A 23,395-nucleotide genomic window follows, 5' to 3' on the forward strand; every position below is an offset into this window, starting at 1 on the left:
CAAACCAAACTTGCAATGGCTTTTGAAAACACACCTTGTCTGACCATCTGCCTCATCCCAAATGCTTTTAGGGCATCCTGAGAGCTACAAGACAAAGCAAAACCACCCCTCCTGTCCCCAGCAGCTTTCAGGTGACAGCCCCAGCCCAGCCTGTGGCTGCAGCTGTTGCAGAGGTTATCTGCAATAATCAGTCTCTGCCAAAAAGATGCAACAGCGATTTTACAACTGCCAGGGACAACAAGCAGAATGCAGGAAGTGGCAAGAATCGCCCTTTAAGCAGTTTGACATCAGGAATTGCTGAGCTGAGCACCACAGGCTGAACTCCCAGGTGGTACAAGCAGGTGCAATGCCATGGGGTCAGTGGAACCATGCCCAAGCAGATCAGCAGGATTTTGGCTCAACAGCTACAAACAGCTCTGTGCACAAGATCAGCTCCCTAAGCCCTGGGAATTACAAGTGCTCAGCTCCAGGGGTGAGGATAAACTGGGCTCTGCACAGGGCTGACTGTGAAATGCAGAAACACAACCAAAGCCCTGCAGCCAGGCAGGAGACACAGGAAAACACCCAGAGGCTGCAGTGCCACTCCACAGCCCTTGCACAGAGCTGCCTGACCTCACAAGGGCCCTGCTCATTCAGCTGATAAATGTTATGCTCCTGGGTCCCTTCTTAAGTGACAATGACTTGGTGTTAGTCATGGTTTCCAAGCTGTATCTATCTGCGAAACTTCAGTTTCCTTTCTTAGATTGGTTGTTTTGTGTGGGTTTAACTGCTATCTAAGCCAGACCAAGCCCAGCAGCCTCTCAGCAAGAGAAGTTCCACTTGGAGCTGCTTTGCCCTGCTGTGCAGGCTGAGCTTTCACAAATCCAGAATTTCTGCCATGTGCTGGGTCTGTCAAGAAGGTTCCCATCTCTGAAAGTGGCCAAGGCCAGGTTGGATGGAGCTCTGTGACCTGGTCTAGGGGAGGATGTCCCTGCCCATAATGAGATGAACTCTCAGGTTCCAACCCAAACCATTCTTTGATGATGAAGAAATCAGGTCCCAGGTGCAGGCAATTAAAACATAAGGGGTGAAAAATCACTTTTTGGGGCAACGTCCATTTTCTGGGACTGCTGTAACACCAGAGAATTGAAGGGGAGGAGGGGAGTCAAAACTCTGGCATCTGATCCACACCTTCCAAAGAGCATTTCTGAGGCAGAGATGATGTAACCACGGCTCACCAGGCTCTCCCTGCTAGAGGTGAACCTTCACCATGGCTTGGGCTGAGCTCCAGCTCTCACATCCCATTGCAAACCTAATATTCCTTTTGACAAAGCACCACGAGCAGAACAATCCTGCAAATGGTGGCTGGACAAAACTAAAATACATCACAGAGCCTGATGAGACCAGATCTCTGCTGCAGACTTACAGCTCTCCATCCACTGAGACTTCCTGCTGCCAGACTGTGCATTGAGATGGAGGAAAAATGCTTACAGAAAGACTTAATTTCTATTAGGCGACCAACTGAAGAGAACTTTACAGCCAAATGATGATTTCTGACGAGTCATTAGGCTAGAAGTCTTAAAAAAAAAACAATTTGTAGAATAGAAACTTAGCCTGAGTCCACAGCTTGGACCAGGCTGGATTTGCAGGGCTGGAAGTTAGATAAAAGAAGTTTGATTTGACTTATAAAACTCAACAAGTGTGATCTGGAAGTCATTGATGGAGAATAAATGCAGAGCACTAAGATGTAGAACTTTTACAGGCTCACTTTTCAGGCTGTATGTGGAATTTAAACCAGCTGCTGTTCACCAGCATGTCTCCAGTGCCTAATTTTTAATCACGTAGAGGCAGTATGCCAAGTTTCCAGAATCTTTTTCCCAGAGCATCAATAGTGCTCATAACATCTCTGCCTACTGATGAGATCATGAAAAGACAGAACTATTGCTCACACCTTTCTCTGTTTGGCTGAGATGTCCTACAGCTCCCTGGTACTGAAAATCCCTGTTCAATATTGCCTCTCCAAGCTCCATCGTTCTTCAGTCCAACCCAGATGTTATAAAATATAAACCTATTCCTTTGTAAACAATCACACCAAAGCAATCCAAACCAGTTTTCCAGGAACTTCAGTCTTTCGGTAACACAAACCCTTAAACACGGAATGAGCTGGGATTTAAAACACCTTTTGGAAGGGTTTTGCTGCACACTGCAGGGTTAGGACCCCTCCAGAGCCACATCTGTACTCAATCCCAGGCAAAGGGAGAGGGTGCAGCTGCAGGGGGGGACTCCCACCCGGAGGGAACTTGTGTGTGCAGGAGAAAAGCACAAAGCACAGGGCCCCTGGCACTGCAGGAGGCTCTGAGCCCTCCTGGGAGAGCTGAGGGTGTCTAGAGGGAAGCCATGAGATCACTTTGGGAGGACTGGGGGAGTTCAGAGTTCCCAGAAACTCTGGGGAGGGAAGGACAGAGGGAGGAGTTTCAGGAGGAGGAAGGCAGAGGAAGATGCTGGGTGCTGCCACTCACTCCTGCCACTGTCCAGACTCAGAGGAACTGCAAAATCCAGAGGAAAAAAATGAGAAAGCAAAGGAATTCTGAGCTGCTGGAGCTCTGGAGCAAGGATTCCACTGCCCTTGTCTGACACAGCAGTTTGTGCCTGGCACAGGCACAGCTTAAGCAGGATCCTAATTTGGCAGTTTTGAAATTGAGGAGAAGCAAGGCTGGGGGCACAGAGCAGGGTCTCTCTGGGCACAGGAAAAGGCTCAGCTGTGCTGCTGGAGAGCCCCTGGGACAGCAGGAGGGAGGGAGGAATGGCTTCAGCTGCTGTCCTTTTGTCCAGAGCAGGAGAAAAGGAAGCTGTCCTTCCCCCAGGATGTCCTGTGGGACGGGAAGGTGAAAGTTCCTCACACCAGTTCATACTTACTTTCAGTCCTGGGGGGCCAGGTGAGCCAGGGTTTCCATGGGGGCCTGGGGGACCCTAAAACACACAACAAACACAAAACAGAGTCAAAAGGAGACGGTGGGATCTGCATGAATGCTGGAGCAGTGCTGTGCCAGACTTACAGAGCCCTGGGGTGCCCTGGCAGGGAATGGTGGCACTGGGACCCTCCCTGGCACCCACAGAGGGAAACTCAGCTGTGGGCTCCCAGCAGGCTCTGTGGATGTGTGTCTGCCACCACAGGACATGTCATGACACCGAGATAATTCGGGTAAACCAAACATTCCACGGGTCAGGGGAGTCCAGGCTCTGGGAGGAGCCCAGCAGAAGGGGATGGAGGCAGGCAGAGGGGAGAGGAAGTGTGGGGGGGTGTTAACAACTTGGTTTTTGCTCAGGATTGAAGAGAACAGAAGTAATTACTGAAGGAAAATTTTTCAGCTCTTTGGGGTGAACTCATTTTCCCTACAAGCCAACCAGATTTTTTGCCTTTGGAGATTGGAAAGAAAATGGGTAATCAGACAGCAAAACAGTGGGAATAGCAGTACATCCATGTAAACTTTTAAAATCCATATTTGACATAGTTAAATCTATATTTTTCCTTAGTTCTCACAAGCCAGTGACACTGCCAGAGTATCTACCTCAAATCACACACACCAGTATCTCCTTTTACATCATATTTTAAAAGCACCCTGCATATTTTCCAAGGCCTATTTAAGGAGTTATCTGGAATAAGCAGCTAAGAATAGTTTATGCCTGGGTTATACACAGCACAGAAGATCTGCTAACCTTTCAGGCAGGGTAATAACAATTCTAAGTCCTCTTGAGCACGTTCCTGGGAGATGAAACAACCTGAAAATTCAACTCCAAGAATTCTGCCAAGAACGTGTGAGGGCTCTACCCTGCCATGAGGAGGTCTTTATGTACCCTCAAGTTAGGGCAGCACAGGCAAGGGGATAAAAACCCACTCAGGCACTTTCTCAGCAAGCTGTAGGATTTCCAATGAGCATTTTGGGGCCAAAATCTTGAGGGTCTGATTTCCAAGGAAAATCACTGCAGTTAAACATTTCACTGGAGCCAAGTTCAGTGCCCTTGCTGTCCTCTTAAAGAAACATCAGTGCACTGATCTCTAGTCAGTTTTATTTTTACTGCATTTTAATAGAAAATAATGCCTTTTTAAATTGCATCTTGTGGAACATTCAGTTGCTGAATGCTCAGTGCTGTTTCACAACATGCTGCTCTGCTGCAAGACGCTGTTTAATTAAAAGACTGGGACTGAACTTTTCAAATGGCAGTTTTTACCCAAATTAACATCCCATTCTTAAATTCCTTCCAAATTTTCAGCCTGAACCCAAATACATTTATTGCCCCATTCTTAATTTCCTTCTAAATTTTCACCTGAAATTCTTGTTTAGCACGTCTGTGAATTTCCAGTGAAACTGAAAGAGCTTTAATTAAAATTAAAATGTTTGAGTATCACCTTATTATTTGAAAACCCATACAGCTGCTGGAGCCAGAGAACCTGGATGCTGAGGAGTTTTAAATAAATTCATCTTCCCAGCAAACTGTGGAATCACCTGCCCACCTTATTGGATGGAACACTGAAACAGAGACTGAATGTGCTGCTTAGAGGTAATTCAACAAGTCTGTGGTGGCAAAAATGTTTCAGCCCAAGACTTTCCAGTCTCAAATATGCAGGATAATGAATAATAAGTGACAGAAATCAGGCCAGCAAAGTCTCTATAAAAGATGAGTTCCTAAAAAGCTTTTACACACAAGCAATAATCGAGGTAGCTCTGAATAGGGTTCATAAATCCAGCCTGCTGCTGGATTTGAGGAGGGAATTCAGCTGTAATTCAGCTTTGGAGTGAGGCAGCTTGGCCCAAAGCCCACAGCAGAGCAATCATCTGAAGTTTGTGCTCCAGCACAGCCCAGGGCAGGCTCTCAGCAGTGTCGGGGAGCAGCTCGGTGCGCTGTGACCCCCAGATGAAAGTGATGGATTCCAGAGGAAACCTGGATTGTGGGAAGATCAGCTGCCAATCCAGAGCTCCTGGATGAGAGACTAATCACACCCCCAGCAAAATCTGGTGCAAGTTCTTTCAGAGCAAACCAAAGCACAGGAACAAAATCCCAATGTCACCGTCACATTTTCTGGAAAAATCCCTTCGCCCAGGATTCTTCTCCTGGGAAGCTGAGAAGCCTCAGAGAAAAAGGAAAACAATAATTATCTCATTGCTTCTCCTGTGTTTTGCTGCATTAGAATGTGTTTAGACATTGTTTACCCACAGGTGATTGTTTCATTGGTTTCATGTGAATTGTTTTGACTCTTGGCCAATCATGGCCAAGCTGTGTCAAGGCTCTGGAAAGAGTCAGGAGTTTTCATTATTATCTTTTTAGCCTTCTGTCTGTATCCTTTCTGTATTCTTTAATATCGTTTAGTATAGTATTTCTTTAATATAATATAGTATCATAAAATAATAAATTAGCCTGCTAAGAACTTGGAGTCAGATTCTTCATTCCTGCCTTCATCTGGGAACCCTTCAAATACAAAATCCTAAAAAGCCTCAAGTAGAAGGAGGGGAGAGAGAGGAGGAAGAATCCAGTCACAGTTTCTAGTGATTAAAAGTGTGATTATGAAAACAGAGACTCTTGAGCTAAAACAGAGCCTTCAGCACCGAGTTCAATGAGTCTGACAGAGTGCATCCAGTGTAATCCAGGCAAAGGAAGGTCAGGGACTCATCCTGTCCCTAAAGACTGATGTGGTTTTACCCTAGTGGAAGTGGCCACATCCTGGTGATGAAATGATAGTGGGAAGTCCAGTCTGGCATGAAGGAAACTGCTGTGACCAGTTCTGGGGCTTGTGTTAGACATCTGAAGCTGCTCTGGCAGCTCTGGAGAGAAAAGGGTGTAGTCTGCCAGCAATCCTAAAAATTGTAAAAAATAATTGATCTTGATGTGTTCCAACATGGTGAGTCCTGAATTTGGGATTCCACCCACATTCTTGGCAGAGGAGGAGGATGCTGTGTGGCACAGTTAGATGGGCTGAGTAACAAAAGGTGCAGGATAGCAGCTGCCTCAGGAGCTGTCAGCAGCAGTTAATTGCTCTATTGCATTAATTAATTCAATTTACCACTCCCACCTAGAAATTTGTATTCTCCCAAATATATTTATCATCAATACATCAGTTTTGCTCCTCTTATCTGCACACAGGGTAGGACAGCGCTGAGACCACTAAATGAAAAAATCCCACTGCACGTGTCACATTTGCTCATTTCCCCACCCACTTTAGCTTCCTATATCTGCTGAAACAATCCAACCTAGCAGCAGCAGGCTTGCATCTGGAAGCTTCCAAGCCTTGTACCAGAAACTGCATGGAAAATGTGACCATGGGACAGCAGCAGCCCCAGGCTGCTCCGTGGCACGGAGAGCAGAACAATCCCTGGATGTGTTCTCCAAGGCAGGAGGGGTTTCCCTTCTCCCTGGAATGCCTTCTGTGTGAATGATGCTGCTTGAGAAGGACACTGAGCCACCCAGCAGGGCTTGGGGGTGCCTGGAGATGGGACCCTGCTCACAGAAGCCCTTTTATGCCTCATGGTTCCCAGCCTACAAAAATTAACAAAAGTGTAACTGTGCATAGCTCCCCCCCAAACCCTCCAGCATTCACAAGGAAGGGGAAAAAAATCCTCCCAGCTCCTGCTAAATGCTAAAGAGCTCCAGTCAGAGGAATGACCACTCATTTGAAACTCATTAAGTCTTGGGGTTTCACTGTGTAAAGCAACTTTTTCTGCTTCTGACCTACAGATCCCACTGTGACCTCTGGCTTGCTGAAAAAGAGCTAAATATTTGAAGTGAAGCCAAGCAAACTGTTTCTTTAAACACTTTTCAGAAATTGGAAAATCTTCCTAATGGCATGAGGATACTGGGGAATCTCCCCAGCTGACTGAGCTGCTTGTTTCAGGAGGGAAGCCCTGCATTTTGAAGGCAAGGGAGATTTTTTCCAAGCACAGACCAAATGTAACAGGGACATGTTACACTGGGACCTCCCAGTCTTTCAAGCTGCTGTGGTTCACAGGAGGATGGCAAATGCATCCTGAAGCATCAGGGAGTGAACGTGTGTTCCCTTCACCCAAACCCATTTGGATTTCTGAGTTTCTGAGTTTAAATAAACCAAGAGCAATTACAGCACCTCAGGCTTTTTATTGCTGATTCTGCCTCTGTGTGGACAGGGATGGAACACTTCTTGTACCTGTGTTTGCCCACCTGTTGGAGAGGGAGTGACTACCAGTGGGACCTGGATTATTAAAGTGAATTCCTGAATTCTTTAAGTGCTTTGGAAAGTCTGACTGTTGCTCTTTTCTTGCTGTCCTGGGGGCTGAGCAAATAACCAAGGCCAGGCTGGACAGGGCTTGGAGCAGCCTGGTCTAGAGGAAGGTTCCCTGCCCATGATGTCAGGTTAGAACAAGATGATCTTTAGGGTCCTTTTCAGCCCAATCCATCCCATGAGCTGCACTCCTGTCCGGCATGTGCCTCAGAATTGTTGTTTCCTTCATGCAGAGGCAAACCAGGTAAGTGGGATTTGCACAGCCTCATCTGGAGGGCAGGGTTTGAGACCAAGTGTCACTCAGACCCCCTCAAACCGTGGGTACTTTGCTGGTCAAACCAAACCAGTGGAACGAGCCCCAGCTTGTGGTGGATGCAGATGTGCTGTTCAATGCAGATGTGCTGTTCAATGCAGATGTGCTGTGCAAAGCCCCTCATGCAGACAGCCCTGGGTGAAGCTCCCAGAGCCTGCAGTGAGGCAGGAACAAGCTGCAGTGGTGAAGGAATGATTGCTCCAGTGGGAGCCCTTCGCTGACAGCTCCTTGCAGAGCTTGCTGGCACATCCCTGAGAGAAAATCCCAGCCCCAGCCTCTGCCTCCCTGGGAGACCCTGATGGAGAAATGCAAAAAGCTTAACACCCATGGCTTGTACAGAACTGGGGGTGTCACTCAGTGCCACCACTCACACTTTCCACCATGGAAAAGGTGTCCTGTGAGCTGCCTGGCATTTCACATCATACAAAGCTGGGGAAATCCTTCATTGCTAACACTGCCATTCCCTCAGACCTTACACAGACACCTGATCAGGCACACAGCACATTTATCCAAGAACAAACAGTGTGGACAGACCTTATATCTCAAATTCTTTAATGCAGACATGAAAGCTGAAAACCATCCTGAAAACCAGCTGGATAGAGACAGAGAAACCCTTCCTGGAGAGCACACATGGCAGCACAGCAATATCTCTGCAGACTGGAGAGCTCCTGAGATAGTGTTATTAGCCACTCCTGGGATAGTGTTATAAGCCTGTTATTAGCCATTCCCATTGCAATTTTTAACTCATTTCTCTTGGAGTCCCTCAGGAAATAATGAGAAGAAGAAACACCCAGTTTTCACTTGTTATGAAAATGAAAATTTGCTTTCATAGCTGCAGAGAGGAGAGCACGGGAATAGCCTGAATCTGTCTCAGTGGGCCCCTGCTGCTGGAGTGATAGGGTGTGCAATTAATTCCATGCTTCTGAAATGGGGATTGGCTTTTAAAAATGGAGAAACTGTAATTTTCAACAAGACTACCCCACTATCCATTCTGCTACCCTGCCTTGGATTGCTCTTGGATGCTGAGACATGTCCCAGTCAGAATGTGTTCCATGCTGTCACAGAGGCTGGGGTGTGTTTTTGCAAAGCAGGTGGCATTACCTACATGGAAGAGCCACCCTCAGACTACACAGGCAGGTCTGGTGATACTCATCTGCTGAAAACCAGGAGACAGATCCATGGAGCAGCCAGATTTCCTGACAGACTCTCACCCACCACAGGCTCACTCTCAAGGCAAAGGCTGACCAGAGATTTCATTTTACCCTCACCAATATGGAGGGAACAAAGGGAGGAGACAATATGGGGTGGAAATTCTGCCCTACACATCAGCATGAGGCAAATTCACACTACAGAAAGTCACAAGTCAAATGCTGCTACTGGATTTTCAGATGTGCCAGGCAGCTGTATAAGCATTAATAACACAGAAGTTATACAAGGGCAATTAATCTCATGCATTAGGCCAAAAATTGCATTGGGGACAGAAAGATCCTTCCTTTCCTCTGCATCCAGCACTGCAATGTTCACCTCTCCTGTGGAGCTCCAGACTTGGGCTGTACCTGATGGGACACTCATGGCTTATCCATGGGCTGGTGCAGGAACTCTGCAGCTGCTTTTTTGGAGGATCAGGTTAGGAGAGGTAGAACACGACCCCTGCAATGTTGCACGTTTATTTTTAAGTTTTTCAAGCACTACAAAAGCAAAAGATGCAAGAATTCCCCTAAGCCTGTCTCAGTTCCTGGCAGCTTCACTTTCCAACGAAATCCCTAAATCCCAAAGAGACACAAGAAAAAATTACCAGGAGAAACACTGCCCAAAGCCAAAACAATTGAGGCACAGAACAGTCCTGTTTCCAGCGCCAGACATTCACAGAGTGACCCTTCTGCCCCCTCCCAAAATTAGCACAGCCTCTCTGAAGGGGTCTGAGCCAGGCCAGGCTCAGCTGTGCTGGACACTTCCTAACTGGGAACTCTTTCCTGCACCAATTCTCAGCACCTCTGGCAGGGGCTGAGCTCAGAAACCCTCTGTTGCTTATTGTCTTTCAGAGGATCATCTTAAATATAGGATGGAGCACGCCACAGCTGGGGAATAACAGACAATTATGACACAGCTTCCATGATGCTATTTCCTTCAGAAGAAACTCAAGTGGAATTGGGATGTGGAGCTGAAATTTGGTCACTCATACAGCAGGCAGGGGATGCAGCTGGGACTCCAGACCTGGAGTTTAGTTTGCAAACCACAGGATTGCCAGAAGTAACAGCAAACACCCCTCATAATCAATGAGCTGGGGTAGGAACCAACTTCCAGCTCTCATGGGGATGCCAAGAAATGCAAACTCTGGGCAATCTACTGATGTGGGAGCTGCTTGGACACTTGTGAAGAAGATATCAGGGCTGATGTTTCACTAAAAAACAGGCCTGGTGCTGCCTAACCCCCTCACTTACAGCCCAAATCAGCTTTTGTTTCCCACAGGCCCAGGCTCCAGGGGTCCTGCAGAGCTGCATTTCACTGTTGGAGAAAGGAGATGAGTTTGGTTTTTGCTGGTCACTGTGAGACCTCACAGGAGTGTTACAAGTGTCCTGGGGGAATGCCTGAGAGCCTCCCAGCTCAGCCTCTTGCTTGCTCTTTAAAGACATTACACGGGGCTTGAGGCTCAGCCAAGTATGTGTGAGGAAATCTCCCTCTGCTGCCAGGCCAGGATGCTGCCTGCATCACAGATCCAAATATTCCCTTCCTCCAGCCTCAGACACTCACACCTCTGGATTCCCAGCCCACAGCAGTGCTGAGGAAGGGGCTCCATGGCTGCACCCTGTGGACAGCCCTGTGCTCCCAGGAAAGCAGCCCCAAGCTGCCAGGAGAGCAGTGCCAGCACTGCACCGCATCCAGGTCAGGCACACTGCCCAGCCCTGGGAGAGCTGGGCCAGAGCAGGAGGCTTTTCTGCTTTTCTCACAGCTAGTTGCAGCACTCAGCTCCAGATGTTTCCTCAGCACAGCACTCAGTGTTCAAATATCTGCAGCAGAATTTCTTTTTGGTGAGGAAGAAATTCTGCGAGAGCCATTGCGAATTCCTGAGCTGATAAGGCATTCTGCTTTAGAGCTTGAAAAGGAGTCAGAGAGCAGGTCTGGGGAACAAAAACCCCTCATCTCTGTGTGTGCTGAGTCCTTGGTCCTGGACCTTGGTCCCACCAATGAAGGACCTTGAACTAAACAATTTGTGAAGCTGGGGAGGGGGAAGGGGAGTACAAAAAGCAGCCAAAGCTAATATTCAGCTAATATTCAGCTCGCAAGGAGGAACAGATACTGGAAACAAAATGAGGCAGACAGATCTCATTCTTCTGACAGCCATTTGGAAACATCCATCCCCAGCCTTTGCTGATGCCAAACCTTAGCTCAGGGAGGCTGCAAAACACCAGTGTGAAAACCTCCAGCAGGGAATGAGAGAGAAGGAGACCAGAGCTCAACAGAGAGGATCCTGAAGAAATCATCACTCAGCCACAGGAGCTACAGCAGCCCTTGGAACAACAGCACAGGCAGATTCAAATACAAATAGAAGGAGTTTTTTAAAGCACTTACTCGAGAACCTCTCTTGCCAGGGGGTCCTGGTAAGCCTGGCAGACCTGGTGGGCCCTAGAAAAACAAAAACAGGTATTAGTGATGGTTCTGTGTCAGAATGGTGCTCCTGACATTGCTTCACAGAGACCCATAACACAGTAATTTGGAGAAGACCAGGGGAGAAGGGCCAATTACAGCATCACAGCCAAAACTTCCCTTCAGCTTATGCTATTGCTATAAAGGGATAAAAAGCCACGCACAAAAACATCTGCAGGAGCACGTATTTCCAGAGAGCAGAGACAGAGCATCCCCATCTTCCTGCTGCAGCCTGCATTCCCAGGATCACAGCTGTGCCTCGTGCTTCCCCTCTCCTGGACCTGTGCTGTGCCACAGGGGTAACACAAGTGTGTCCAGCTTTGGATTTTCCTGCTCTGTGTTAGCACCTTGGCAAGGGAAGCACATTGTGTGTTCTAATCTCTGTCAGATGGACACGTGCAGCTCTTGGTGTTGGAGGTTCCTACATGAGTTACAACAAAATCTGTGATTATGTGCAACCCCAGCACTTCATATTTCAGAGCAGCAGGTTATAAAATGTAATAAAATTGGTGTCAATGTTGGAAATTCTTAAATACGGTTCTGTAGCAAAGGAAAGGTCAGGTCATACACGCCAGAGTAGTGGGGATCTTGTAAGAGGGAGGAACAAAGTGGAGATATCAGGAGCCCAGCTGTGCACTGATCTGAAACAGGTTAGGAAAAAATACTTAACAAATGAGGTTTGAACTCCTTTGAATTTGTTCATCTATTTATTCTTTTTTTTTTTCAATGGGATGGAGAATTCAGATTTCTGGAGAGCCATCTGCAACTCCTAGTAACTCCTCAAAACTTATTTTTCCCCCAAGCCAAACACGTCTGACAAGAGTAACTGCTGATTAAAGTGTCTCCCAGAGGATTTATATTCTGGTAGCTTGCTACAAAAGACAAGTTTCCATTGCATTCGGTGGAGACACATCCAGAGCAGCCTGTGAGGGGTGTTTGGAAGGCAGCCTGAGCTCTCTGCCTGCATGGCAGGTCCCAGGAACAGCATTCCACAGGGATGAAGGTGCAGGGCATGGAGCAGGGGCAGGATGAGCCCCATGGCCACATTCTGGCCTTGCTCCCTTCCCGCTGGGTGATCTCTCTGGGATCTCCTCCCTGCCAGGCTGGCCCTGCTGCTCAGAGCTGCTCAGGCTAGTGATGCCCATGAGCAGGAACAAAAAAGCTCAAGATCTCTAGTGCAGCTCCCAGGAGTCATCAAGGACATGATTCAGTAAGGAAAAAATCGACCCAGGAGATCCCTACCCTAAATCTCATGCCCAGGAAAAGATTTTGGAAAGAGAAAACTTGCCTGAACCATACAGGTAACCAATGGATAAACATTCCCCTGATATGACCAACCCTCCCACGTGTAAACAGCACATTAAGTTGTATAAAAGTCTATTATCTAAAGTCTTATGTACCTGTTTTAAGAGCCAAACTTGTCACAGTAGGAAAAAAAAAGTCAAGGAAGGCATAAGCAAAGCCCAGTGTCCTCTGCGCTGTTCATTTATCAGCACAACAAATAAATAGCAACTTTTTATCCCTGTAGTGAAGATAACAAGAAAAGGTTTGTTTTAAAGGAGCCTACACAGCCCAGAACAGGTAATGTCCCTCAGTGTGACACAAGGGATGGGCCTCTGTCACCACATGAGCCCCTGCTGCTGCCCAGCCCTGCCTGCCCTGGACATGTCAATCTCCAGTGTGGGACACTTCATCTGACCCCTCTGCCAGCTGCAGACTGCTGGCTAACACAGTATTACTGCTCTTTGTATTAACAACCCTCACTGATACAGCTGACCCTGATTTTAGCAATATCCCAGTGTTTTAACCTGCCATTGTGCCAGCTCAGGGCCCCGTGCATAATGCAATTATACAGCTGTGCAAATAGACACGTAATTGTAGGGGTTTTTTAAGCTTCATGTATAATTGTGCTCCAGAATCCCAGATTTTATTAAAAATATCCCCCTGCCCTTTTAGTTGGGATGATAACTATCAAACCACGAATCCAGTGCAACTGAGGCAGCAACAGGTTTAATAAGAGTTTATCAGAAATTAAACCAAGTCCTTAATCTCTCCTCCACCAAAACCCATCCCCATTTACACCCTTAGAGGAGGTAAAAGAGGAGATGCAACTGTCTGAGCATGGTGTTCCCCATGTACCAGAATTGAGGTGACCTTTTCCACCTTCCTGCTAGCAGCAGCTGCAATTGTACTTGGCTGCTTGAGCAAAGACCTTCTCCAAAAATGTGAGCTGCTCAGAACAGACTGAAGCTAACACAAAAATAAGGAGAGAGTTAATACCAGCACTGGAGTGGGAATAGAGAGCTGAGAGAAAGGCTTCTAGCTGGAAAAGCACAGAGCAGTACACAGCTCAGGAGTCCCTGCCATGGTGCTTTGATCTGCCATCCCTTCAGACTCATTTTTGCTTGCTTGAGGAGTAAGAGGGATAAGGGGAAGGTGGGATGGGTGGTTCAAAGGTGCCAGGCACTAGAGTAAGTGCAAAATGTAAGGATGTGACCACTTAAATTGAAGCCAGTGAGGGTGGAAGAGGACTGGGGCAGGATGGGCACAGGCAGTGCTGAGAAGTGACACCCTGTGAGGCCACTTTTTACTTGTCACATTTCTCAGTTCCATGGTGGCTGGGCTGGGTGGGACATGGGCTGTGCCTTCCTGGTGCCTCCTTTCCCCTGTGCCTCTCTGTCACCCAGCCCATGCTCTCAGACAAGAGGCTCAAGCTCAGGGACAAGAGCCCCACATGTCACAGCTGGGGAGAGCAATGCTGAAATTCACTCAAGGAAAATGTGCATCCAGAGGAGAAGGGCTGGGTCAGGGCCCAGCTTCTCACAGATGATGGATGCAGTCCCCTTCAGGTGCAGGGGGAGCAGGAGATGTCTGTCAGTGAGCCTGCACACACAGCCCCAGCCTCACCCCCAGCTCAGGTCAGAGCCTTTGGGGACCTCTCCACTGTCCCTTAGGGCACCCCTGGGGAATTTCCCCAGGAACAGAGGGCAGTGCTCCAAGGGCAGGAGGATTTCCTGCTGCTGGCAGTGGGATGAGGGTATCAGCGCTCTGCCCTGCCCTCCCATCACAGGGATGGAGCCTCCTGTGGTGAGCTCCTGCCCCTGGCACTGCAGCTCTTGTCTCCCTGGCTCCTTGCCTGCTCCTTCTGCAAACGGATGGCAGAGAACACCCACCCTGTTATCACACAAAGCAAAGCAGAGATCAAGGAGAAGCTCAGCAGCAGCAGCTACTCTCTCTCTTCTCAAGCCAAACAGCTGAGCTGTTAACCAGCCTGAACAGCTCCTGAAGCAGCTCAGGGCAGCCACAATAAAGTTTAACCCTTCTCAGTTTCCCACGGTAGCATTAGCAATGACGACCGACCCCACCAAATGATCACAGGATTTATTCTAAGCTGCTGCTGGGAAACTTGCTGCTGCAAAAGGGACTTTTTGGTTTTTTTAATCTTAGCTCTCTGAGCTTCAAATTGCAAATGGAAAATTAAACATACTTGTCTGAAAAGAAAATACATGGGACCCTGAGGATAAGGGAAATCTTGCCATTTCCTCTTGCTGTTAATTTATACCTCTGCCTCTCCCACACTGTGACTCCCCTTCACTGCTTCCTCTGCCCACAGCAGTGCTGCAGGGAGCAAGGTGCCTTCTGAGCTCCAAACTCAGCAAGGCCAAACCTGCTGTTGAATTAAAGCACACTGAGTACAAGAACTGGTGCTGGAAATTGGGAAATGACTGCTGAATCAACTTGGTCAGACAGGAAAGGATTCCTGTAATTGTTTCCCCAGGGGTGAGTACTCAGCCTGGCAGCAAAGAGCTGAGATTTCCCAGGAAACTATTAAAGCTCATATTCCAGTGCACACAGAGAGATGGACAAATTTACTTTAGGGTATTCCCAATGTATTTCTGTCCAGCCACTGGTGGCACAGTTCTCCTGTGTCCCAGAAAATTCAGTTTCAGAAGTGCAAAATGCTGCTGGGACTGAGGAGAGGAGAGAGAACACTCCTCTTTGTCAGGTGTTAATGCCTGTAGTAAAAGTCAACTTAAAAAGGAGTTCAGAAAACACACCAAAAGCTTCTCCCCACATTGGCACCATGTTCTGAGCAGGGAGTGACATTCCTCCTGCAGATAAAGGACCTGAACTGTTTTCTTCCAAGAAGAGAAATATTCCTACAGGAAAGACGGCCACTGCCACAAACCTACCCTTCAGCCCTGTACATCTGGGAAGCACCAGCAAGGAAGGACTGAACAGCTACAGGGACAGCACTGGAATTCAAAATTCCCTGCTCAGGAGAATAGAAAATGAGGAGAAAAACCCTCATTTTCAACAGCCTGGCAACCTCTCCTCACCTCCCCGTCATTGCCAGGCTTCAAAAACTGCCTAAAACAAAGCTAGAATTTTAGGGGGGGGAAACTCCCAATGCTTTGGTTACTTTCTTCTCCAAGGCAGGCTTATCGTATTAAAATTTGGACACGTCTGGGTTTCAAACAGTGTAAAAACAAAAAGCCCTCATAATTCTGGCAGGAGCTGAGCTGCTGGTGCAGAGCCAGCCTTGTAACACGATTTCCTCACCAGGCACAGATGTTTGCTCTGGGTCTGTGCAACACCTATCACACAAAGGTCCTTGTCCACACCTGGGTTCCTCACAGAGCAGCAGCACAATGCACAGCAAAATATGAGTGTTCTGGCTTGATGAAAGCCACTTTTCTGCAGAGACATTTCAGGAACAGGCTCTGCAGGGCACTGGAGTGATCCCAGACCTTGGAAGGGAGCCTGAAAGGCTGGGAAGGAATAGAGGAATCACCTACTCTACTACTCACTTTCTATATTTAAAAATTTATAAAAATACTTGTATATACTTGTACAATCCTAGATCCTTTGCAGCTCATTTATCTCAAATGCACAATCAACTGTCTCTCTTCAAAATTAACTTTATTTTACACAAATAGACCTCTCTGATGCTTGGTCATTTGCCGGCAAGATTTCCCTTCTGGGATATTTCCGGTTAAATCACCAAAAAAATGTGATCCAATTATGTGAGCAAGGATAAAACTTTCCCCATGCATTATACAAAGCATGCAGTCTCTCTTTTTTTATTATTAATATGACTCATTCATTAATAGATATTCCAACACGTTGTGTGTTCCTTAATTTATCATGGGCTGGCAGCTCAAACATCCTTTTCTGGTGTGAGGAGGACTGGAAATAGGCACTTCATACATTTTATCTGTGTTTCCAGTCACCTCTCTCCCCTGCCCACTGATTGAATTGGCTGGGATTGTTTCTTTAGGGAAGGAGCTGTGCTCCAAGACAAACTGCTCGTGCAGAGGATGGCAGCTGGAGCAGTCTAGACTGGGGACCTTGGAAACACATGTGCCTTGCAGAGAGGGAGACAGACAGGGAGGGAGGGGGAGCAGCAGCTTGCCAGGCACCACCACTGCCTCCAGCCTGGCCATGCAGCTGGAACTGAGGGTGTGAGCCCCCCTGTCCTCTGGCTGGGATATTGGGGTGTCCCTGAAAAGCACCCCCTGCTCCTCTTACCTGAGCACTTCACAGCCTCTCAGTGACCCCAGCCTGCACATTCTGCATAAGGGGTGGTTTTCTTGCTCTAAAAAGAACCTTTGGCTTGTCAAGAGGCTTGCCTGTAGGGACAGAATCGCAGCTTTGTATAGGAGGAGAAAGGTCTGACTTAGGGTACCCTGTGCTAGAGCCCAGCCATGCCAGGGAAGGGGTTTAGCACAGCCTCACCTGGCAGGTGGTGCTGGTGGGCAGGGGAGAGGCTACAGCAGCCCCCCAAAATCTCCCTGCCAAGCCTGCTGCTGGTCTAGACAAGCAAATGACACCCCATCCACTGGAGGATTCAAATACCCAAATCATCACATATCACAGCCTCAGTTCAAGAGTTTGACATGCTTGCAACAGATATTATTTTCCAGTATGAATTTTTCTTTTTGAGAGGGGTTTCAGGCTACTTCCAGCCACGTGCTGGGGTCATGCTGCAGGGCCTGGAGCTCTGGAGCAAGGCTGGCTGGGATGCTTTGGGCAGTGGGGATGATCCAGAGGGACTTTTGCCAGCTGCTGAGTCAGTGCTGTGTTACTAACTTCGCACGATATCTGGGTGTTCCTTTTGTTATTTCTCCCCTCCAAAAAAACATAGAGCTGAGATCCCAAATGCTTGTGGTTATTAATGGTTCCCAAGAAGTTTTTCTTTTTTAAGAACATATTACCCTCCCTCCTCTAGCTGCTCAGCTAATCCAGTTCTCCTGAAGAATTAATGCTCTGCCTGAGTTCTATGTGGGATGCAGCGTCTCCCTTTTGCACAGCATCCTAGTGGTCCTTCAGGACAGATTAATACATGGAGGGTGCTGGATTTTATTCCTAAATAAATCCTTTCAGTCCTTTGCTTACACTCCTCTAACCATCAAACCCTTCCTCTACTGTTGGATGGGGCCTTTCTGCACAGCTAAGAATATTTCATTGGTTATTTTAGTAGAATTCACAAAGCCTCAAGTGCAGACACCACAGAGCCTGAGTCATCACTGCCTCACACCATGGCTGCCATTGGGATGATCAGGATGAACAACAGTCCTTTCTCTCTAGGTGGAGGGGTTCAGTGGCTGCCAGCCTGCCCAGAAATCACAGCCAAGGTGGCCCCAATCCCTGCTGAACATGCAGAAGGCAGTTCCCCTCCCCACACCTCCCTCCTCAGGGTGACAATCTTCTTGGAGAGACCTCGTATCAGGCAGCAGCTGGGAAAACTAATTAATCACCTTCTCCTTCCCTCGGTGTGCCAGACAGCAGATGACATTCCCAGCCCATTCCCTGCCCTGGCCAGGCTGGGACACCACTGACCTCATCAGGAACAGCAGCACGAGGACGGCGCCAGGTAATTACTCAGGCACAGAACATTTATCAGCACTTTGCCCTCAAACATGCTCATCTGGCCATGGACGTGCTGCATTAACTTCTCAACATGTCATCCCCATTCTGATCTTTTTTTCCTCTTTCCCTTCCCACGTCAGAGACATCCAAGGAAGCGTGGTACAGAGATCTCTGAGTGACTCACAGGAGCTGCTGAGCACCGTGTGGCAGCCAGCTCCAGCCAAGCCACAACCTTTCCCTGCCCAAGCCCTGATTTTGTTTCCAGCAGTCAAAGAGAATAAGGCCAGACAGAGCCTCAGAAAGTTCTCCTTTCCCTCGGTTCAGGACTCCAGTTGTTCTCAGACAGGATGGAAAAATCCTGCCATCTCTTCCCTCAGCCCTCCACAGCCTGAATCCATTTCTTTGCTATGATTCACAAGCCTGAGAGAGATTTTCCACTCCAGTTCAATAATAAGCTCTTTACATTGCAGGGGCTTAGAGCTTGGTCACCCTCATGACACTTGAAGAGCAAGAAGGTGGCAGGGGTCAGGATTGTGGTGGGCTTGGAGCAGGCATCCAGATTCACCCCTTAAAGCTAAGTGATGTTTTAAGGGAAATGCACAACTGCTGGATTTCTTCTCTTGGAAATATGCCTGAAATGACTCTCCACAAAACACAGAAGCCTGCTCAAAGATCAAATTGCTGGAGCTTGTTCTGTCTACTCGGGGGTTTAGCAAAACTTCTCCAAGCATCAAGACTCCATCAGGGATGGGTGCCTGCAGCCCACTCTCAACCCCTGCCCAGGATCACCTTCACTCTCCCAGGGGCAGGAACTGGGAACAAAACACCACCCTGGGTGACTCCACAGCCAAAGAACAGGGAGAGAAATCACCAGCCAGCTCTGAGATGGGACAGGAGGAAACACAAACTGCTCATCTCCCACTGAGGACCTGGGGAGACCCAACCATTCCACTTTGGGTGTTACTTGCACCAAGGAGCAGCTCTGCAGAGACAAGTGCTGGTCATTCCTTACACCAGCCTCAATATTTCCATTGTAAACTCTTCTTTCACTATTTTAAGAAGTCAGCTATAAAAATTCCCTCTAGGCTGGATCTTGGCAACTGAAGGCTCTGTCTGGGAGAAACTTATTTTACATGTACAACCCCCCTCTCCTATTGACAGTTTGGGTTGGAACACCAAATCCCCCTAAAAGTTGGCCAGTTTAAAGATCATGTTTGCATTCTCAAATTTGGAAAAAAAAAAAGAAGAACAGCCAGCAGATAATTAGTGGGGCCTGAGTGCTTTTAACATTACAAAACGTGTGTATGCTTTTATAATGGCCAATATATACAACCTGAAAGGAGTTATTTTTTATGTGGAATGTAGTAGTTAAATTTATAAAGGAAACTTTTTGCATGTTTTAAGTGCAGGCTATGAGAAATAAAAACCAGAACAAAACACCCAAGAAAAACTTATACCATAAAAACAAATGAGACTTTGTTTAAAAAAATAAATCCTGAAGCCATCTCTGCATTTGAATTTGCTGGAACAGGGCACTTTTCTAGATTTGAGAATATCAGATACAAAACAAATTAATAACAAGTGCCAAGAAATAGTTAACTTGAGGCATGTTTTCAAGGCATCTGGGTTTTCTATGGAAGATGACCAGAGATAAACCAAGGGTGTGGAAGACAGTGCCAACCTGGTCATTAAAATTTTAGCCAGCAATTTAAAGGAAAAGAAGGTGGAATTTATCTTTTTTTTTTTCCTTTCTTTTTAAAAATCTGACATAAAGCAGCAACTTTAACCGCAAATGTTTCACAGCATCCACCATCACTGAATACTCATGTTCAAACTGAGATTTATGCTAAAATTGTGATGATCAGGAATGCAGCAGGGCTTGGCTGCCACACTTGGATGAGCTTCACAGAAACCCTTGGAGCCTGTGGTCTGCTAGCCCTTGAGCCGAGCTGTGACCGGGAACAGCCACCACGAAGAGCCTGAACCTACCTGAGGTCCCCTCTCTCCTTTCACTCCTGGAAATCCCAGTAAAAATGGAAACGGAGTGGGTCCCAAGGGGTCAAAGATTTGATAGCCGTCTGTGGCAGCCGGGGTTGTGAGGTTGAAGGCCCTGGCTCTGGAGCTGGGCCGGGCAGAGCCCAGGGGTGGCTTGGTGTGCACCAGAGGGATGACGCTGGGATCCACTCTCCTGGTGGGGGATGGCTTCTTTGGGATGGGCCCACGGCTCGGGTTCTGTGGGGTTTGCTTCAGGGTAACCAGGTGGACACTGCTCGTTGTGTTATCAGTCACCCTCCTCAGTGGCTTTGCAGTACTGAGCGCTTCGGGGGGCTCAGTGATTGGTTTTTGGTTGTTCTTCTTTTTGGTCTCTTGCTCAGACTCCTTCCTGCTGGCCGTGACCAGGCTCTGGCTCGTTGGTGGGGCCCTTTTGGTAGTGGGAAGAGGAGTTTTCTCCCTGCGTGTGCTGGGAGTGGGCTGAGACACCCTGAGGGTTGTCCCCATGCCCCGAGGGGACTGGGTGGGTACCTGTGGTTTGGTACTTGACACAACAGGCGGGGCCACCGTGACCTTGGTGGCTTTGGTAGTCAGTCTTGGCCGTGATGGTGGGGTTGACAGCAACGTGGGGGTTGTTGTACCTGAACCCCTCGTCTTGAGGGGTGCAGTGACCCTGCCAAACTCCAAGTTTGGGGCAGCAGTGGTCAGGTTTTTCAGACCCTGCAGTGAGGGCTCTGTATGCTGTGGGGTACTGGGGGAGGCACTGGGATCCCTGGGCAGGAGGGGGATGAGAGGGGGCAGGTTTGGCCTGTAGGTATCTGCTTGCCTGCACTGTTTTTTCAGGTATTTACAGTAATGATGAGCTGCCTTGGCGGAAGGATAAATATCAAACTGGCAGATGGCTCCTTCAAACTGCACGGAGTGCTGGCTTATCTTCCCAAAGAGGAAAGATCCCTGTGGATCCAACGCCTCGTCCTTTTTAAAATGCAAATCCGCATGTACTCTGCGCTTCCCACAAGAAGTAAATAAAGTGACAGTCTGGCCACGAATGTTGATGGCCATATTGTGCCACCGGCCATCGTGGACATTGTAATCAAAATATACAGAGCGCTTGTGGCCCACGTACACGATGATCTTCCCGGGCACAAACTGGACCCCCAGCTGCAGTTTTTTCTTTTTGCTCCTGACAGCAAAGAGGAAGGCGTTGTTGATGCGGTGGGAGCAGAGGCTCAGCACCAGGAGCAGGTCAGAGCTGGAGCCTGCGGGGAGCAGGGCGCTGAGCGGGGCTTCCACACGGGCTCGCTGGGTGAAGATGACCCCTGATTTGAAAGGAATGACTCCTTGAGGAGCTGCACGTGAGGAGGACCATCCACCCGATGGCCTTTTCCCTGACAGGCCCAGTCTTTGAAGAACATCCACATCTGAAAGGGGAGCACAAAGATTATGTGAGGCGCTGGATGGGTGTGGAGGGAGGTCAAACCAATCCGTGCACAAAGGCAACAGGCTACAGGAAATCCCAGTTTGCATATCTAATCCCACCTTCTCACATATATAATCCCATAACCAGCATAGAGAACTCACAGCTCTTCTCACATCATGCGAGGAGCAAGTTCATGCTCAATGTGATTACCAGGAAATGCCAAAATGTGTCAGCTCCATGGTGCATCTGGTGAGTTCTCCTGTCCCACCAGGGACCGGCTCAGATGTTCTGGAGGGAGCTGACCTCACTACAAGGAAATTTCCCACTGAGCACCCCTAGTCCTCTTCCTGGGATTTAATTCTGAGTACTGACCACATAGCTGGAAAGGAATTTGAACAACAGATTGAGCTGGGATTGCAAAATTTTGTATCCCCAGAGGGCAAGTAACAAAACTTCCAGAGGAAGCATAAGCCTTGTATCTGTCTCTCTCCAAGCTAGCAAGCAGCAGCTTTTGATCTTTGGAGAGTTTAGGGAAGTGCAGGTGCCTCCCAGCATGAAAAACATTACACCCAGATTTCAGTGAACTGCTCAAAGTTCTCAACAGTACTTTTTTTTTCCCCCAGAAGATCATCTTACAGCAATGAATTATTTTAATAGGTTGGAACCAGACCTGGTTTGTGAAGAGCTCAGAAATTGGTTATGGCTGCCACTGAGTAGTGGAGGTGAGATTTGCCTCCTGTATAATGTCACCTAGGAGCCAGGTGCCTTGCTCAAGCCAGGAGGAGAGGGACTGATGCCCAGAGAACCTTTCTTCCCCAACTCCAGGAGGAATTTGCAATGGACAGACAAGCAGAACCCCCTGCCTTCTGCCCCGAGGTCTATCAGGAGTCATTCACAGCTCAGATTAGCAGGCAACAGCAACACAAACTGGGGCCAGCTGGCAGCAGCCTCAGCTGAATTATTTAGGAGAAGACGCTGAGGTCTACGTGAGCAAAGCTGCAAAGGCAAATGTGCCCAGACCTGAAAAAGGTCCTTGTTGAGCAGCTAAAGGAGCTCAGCCTAGAGGAAAAGGAGGCTCAGGGGAAGAACTTCTCACACTCTACAACTCCTTGATGTTGTAGCCAGGTTCTGCTCCCAGGTGACAAGCAATAGGATGAGAGGAAAAGCCCTCAAGTTGTGCTAGGGGTGAGGGGTGTTAGAATGAAGGGTAGGAAGGGCTTCTTTACCAAAAGGTTTGTAAAGCATTGGAATGAGCTGCCCAGTGAAGTGGTGGAGTCACCATCCACGGAAATGCTCAAAAAACATCAGATGTCACCCTTGGGGACATCTAATGGTTTAGTGGTGGGCTTGGCAGCCCTGGGTAAGCAGTTGGATTTGATGATTGTAAGGGTTTTCCAGCCCAAATGAACCTGTTAAGATGTTCATGATTCCTGTGACACCAGCACTGTGACAGTGAGCTAAGGAAATTGCACTCCCTCCCTTCTTCCTTGCCCAAATGCCATCCCCACCACTCCTGCACCAGCCAGCTCTCCCATCTCAGTGCTCTTTGGGGAAGCCAGTCAGGGTAAACAACCCAAATGCTAATGTTGCAAGGCAAGAATTAAACACTCAGGAAGCTGCTGGTGCCAATCATAGCTAACACCATGGGACTGCAACTTTCCTTGATTAAAAGTAAATCAACAATCCTCCAAAGAAAAAAACCCTAGCTCGTTTTCTAAAGGGGCCTTGGTATTCAGCTGCTTTCACCCTTAAATGTTCTGTACAGAACACAATATTTGGAGAACTGGCACATAAAGAGCCCCTTAGTGTTGGCCAGAAGGGTTGTAGACTCAAGCAGTCTGAGACCTGTAATGCTGCTGGCCAAGAAGGGAGGAGAATGATGAGAAAACCTCTGTTCCTTGACTTTGGCAAAAACCTCAGCCAT

The 23,395-nt window shown here is 48.0% G+C and overlaps 1 protein-coding gene across 3 annotated transcripts in view; it reads right to left on the minus strand.

Annotated features, from left to right (window-relative positions):
- The window catches only part of LOC115910772 (collagen alpha-1(XXVII) chain-like), a 149,035-nt gene that overhangs the window by 109,332 nt on the left and 16,308 nt on the right, over positions 1-23,395 (minus strand). For all 3 annotated transcript variants that reach the window (XM_030961168.1, XM_030961167.1, XM_030961169.1), the window contains 3 exons: positions 20,049-21,472; positions 11,112-11,165; positions 2,896-2,949 (listed from right to left, as the gene is read on the minus strand). In XM_030961168.1, coding sequence (XP_030817028.1) covers positions 2,896-2,949; positions 11,112-11,165; positions 20,049-21,472 — 1,532 coding nt within the window. The remainder of the gene's footprint in view (positions 1-2,895; positions 2,950-11,111; positions 11,166-20,048; positions 21,473-23,395) is intronic.

Source organism: Camarhynchus parvulus, chromosome 17 (genome assembly GCF_901933205.1).
Source record: "Camarhynchus parvulus chromosome 17, STF_HiC, whole genome shotgun sequence".
Classification (NCBI taxonomy): Eukaryota; Metazoa; Chordata; class Aves; order Passeriformes; family Thraupidae; genus Camarhynchus; species Camarhynchus parvulus.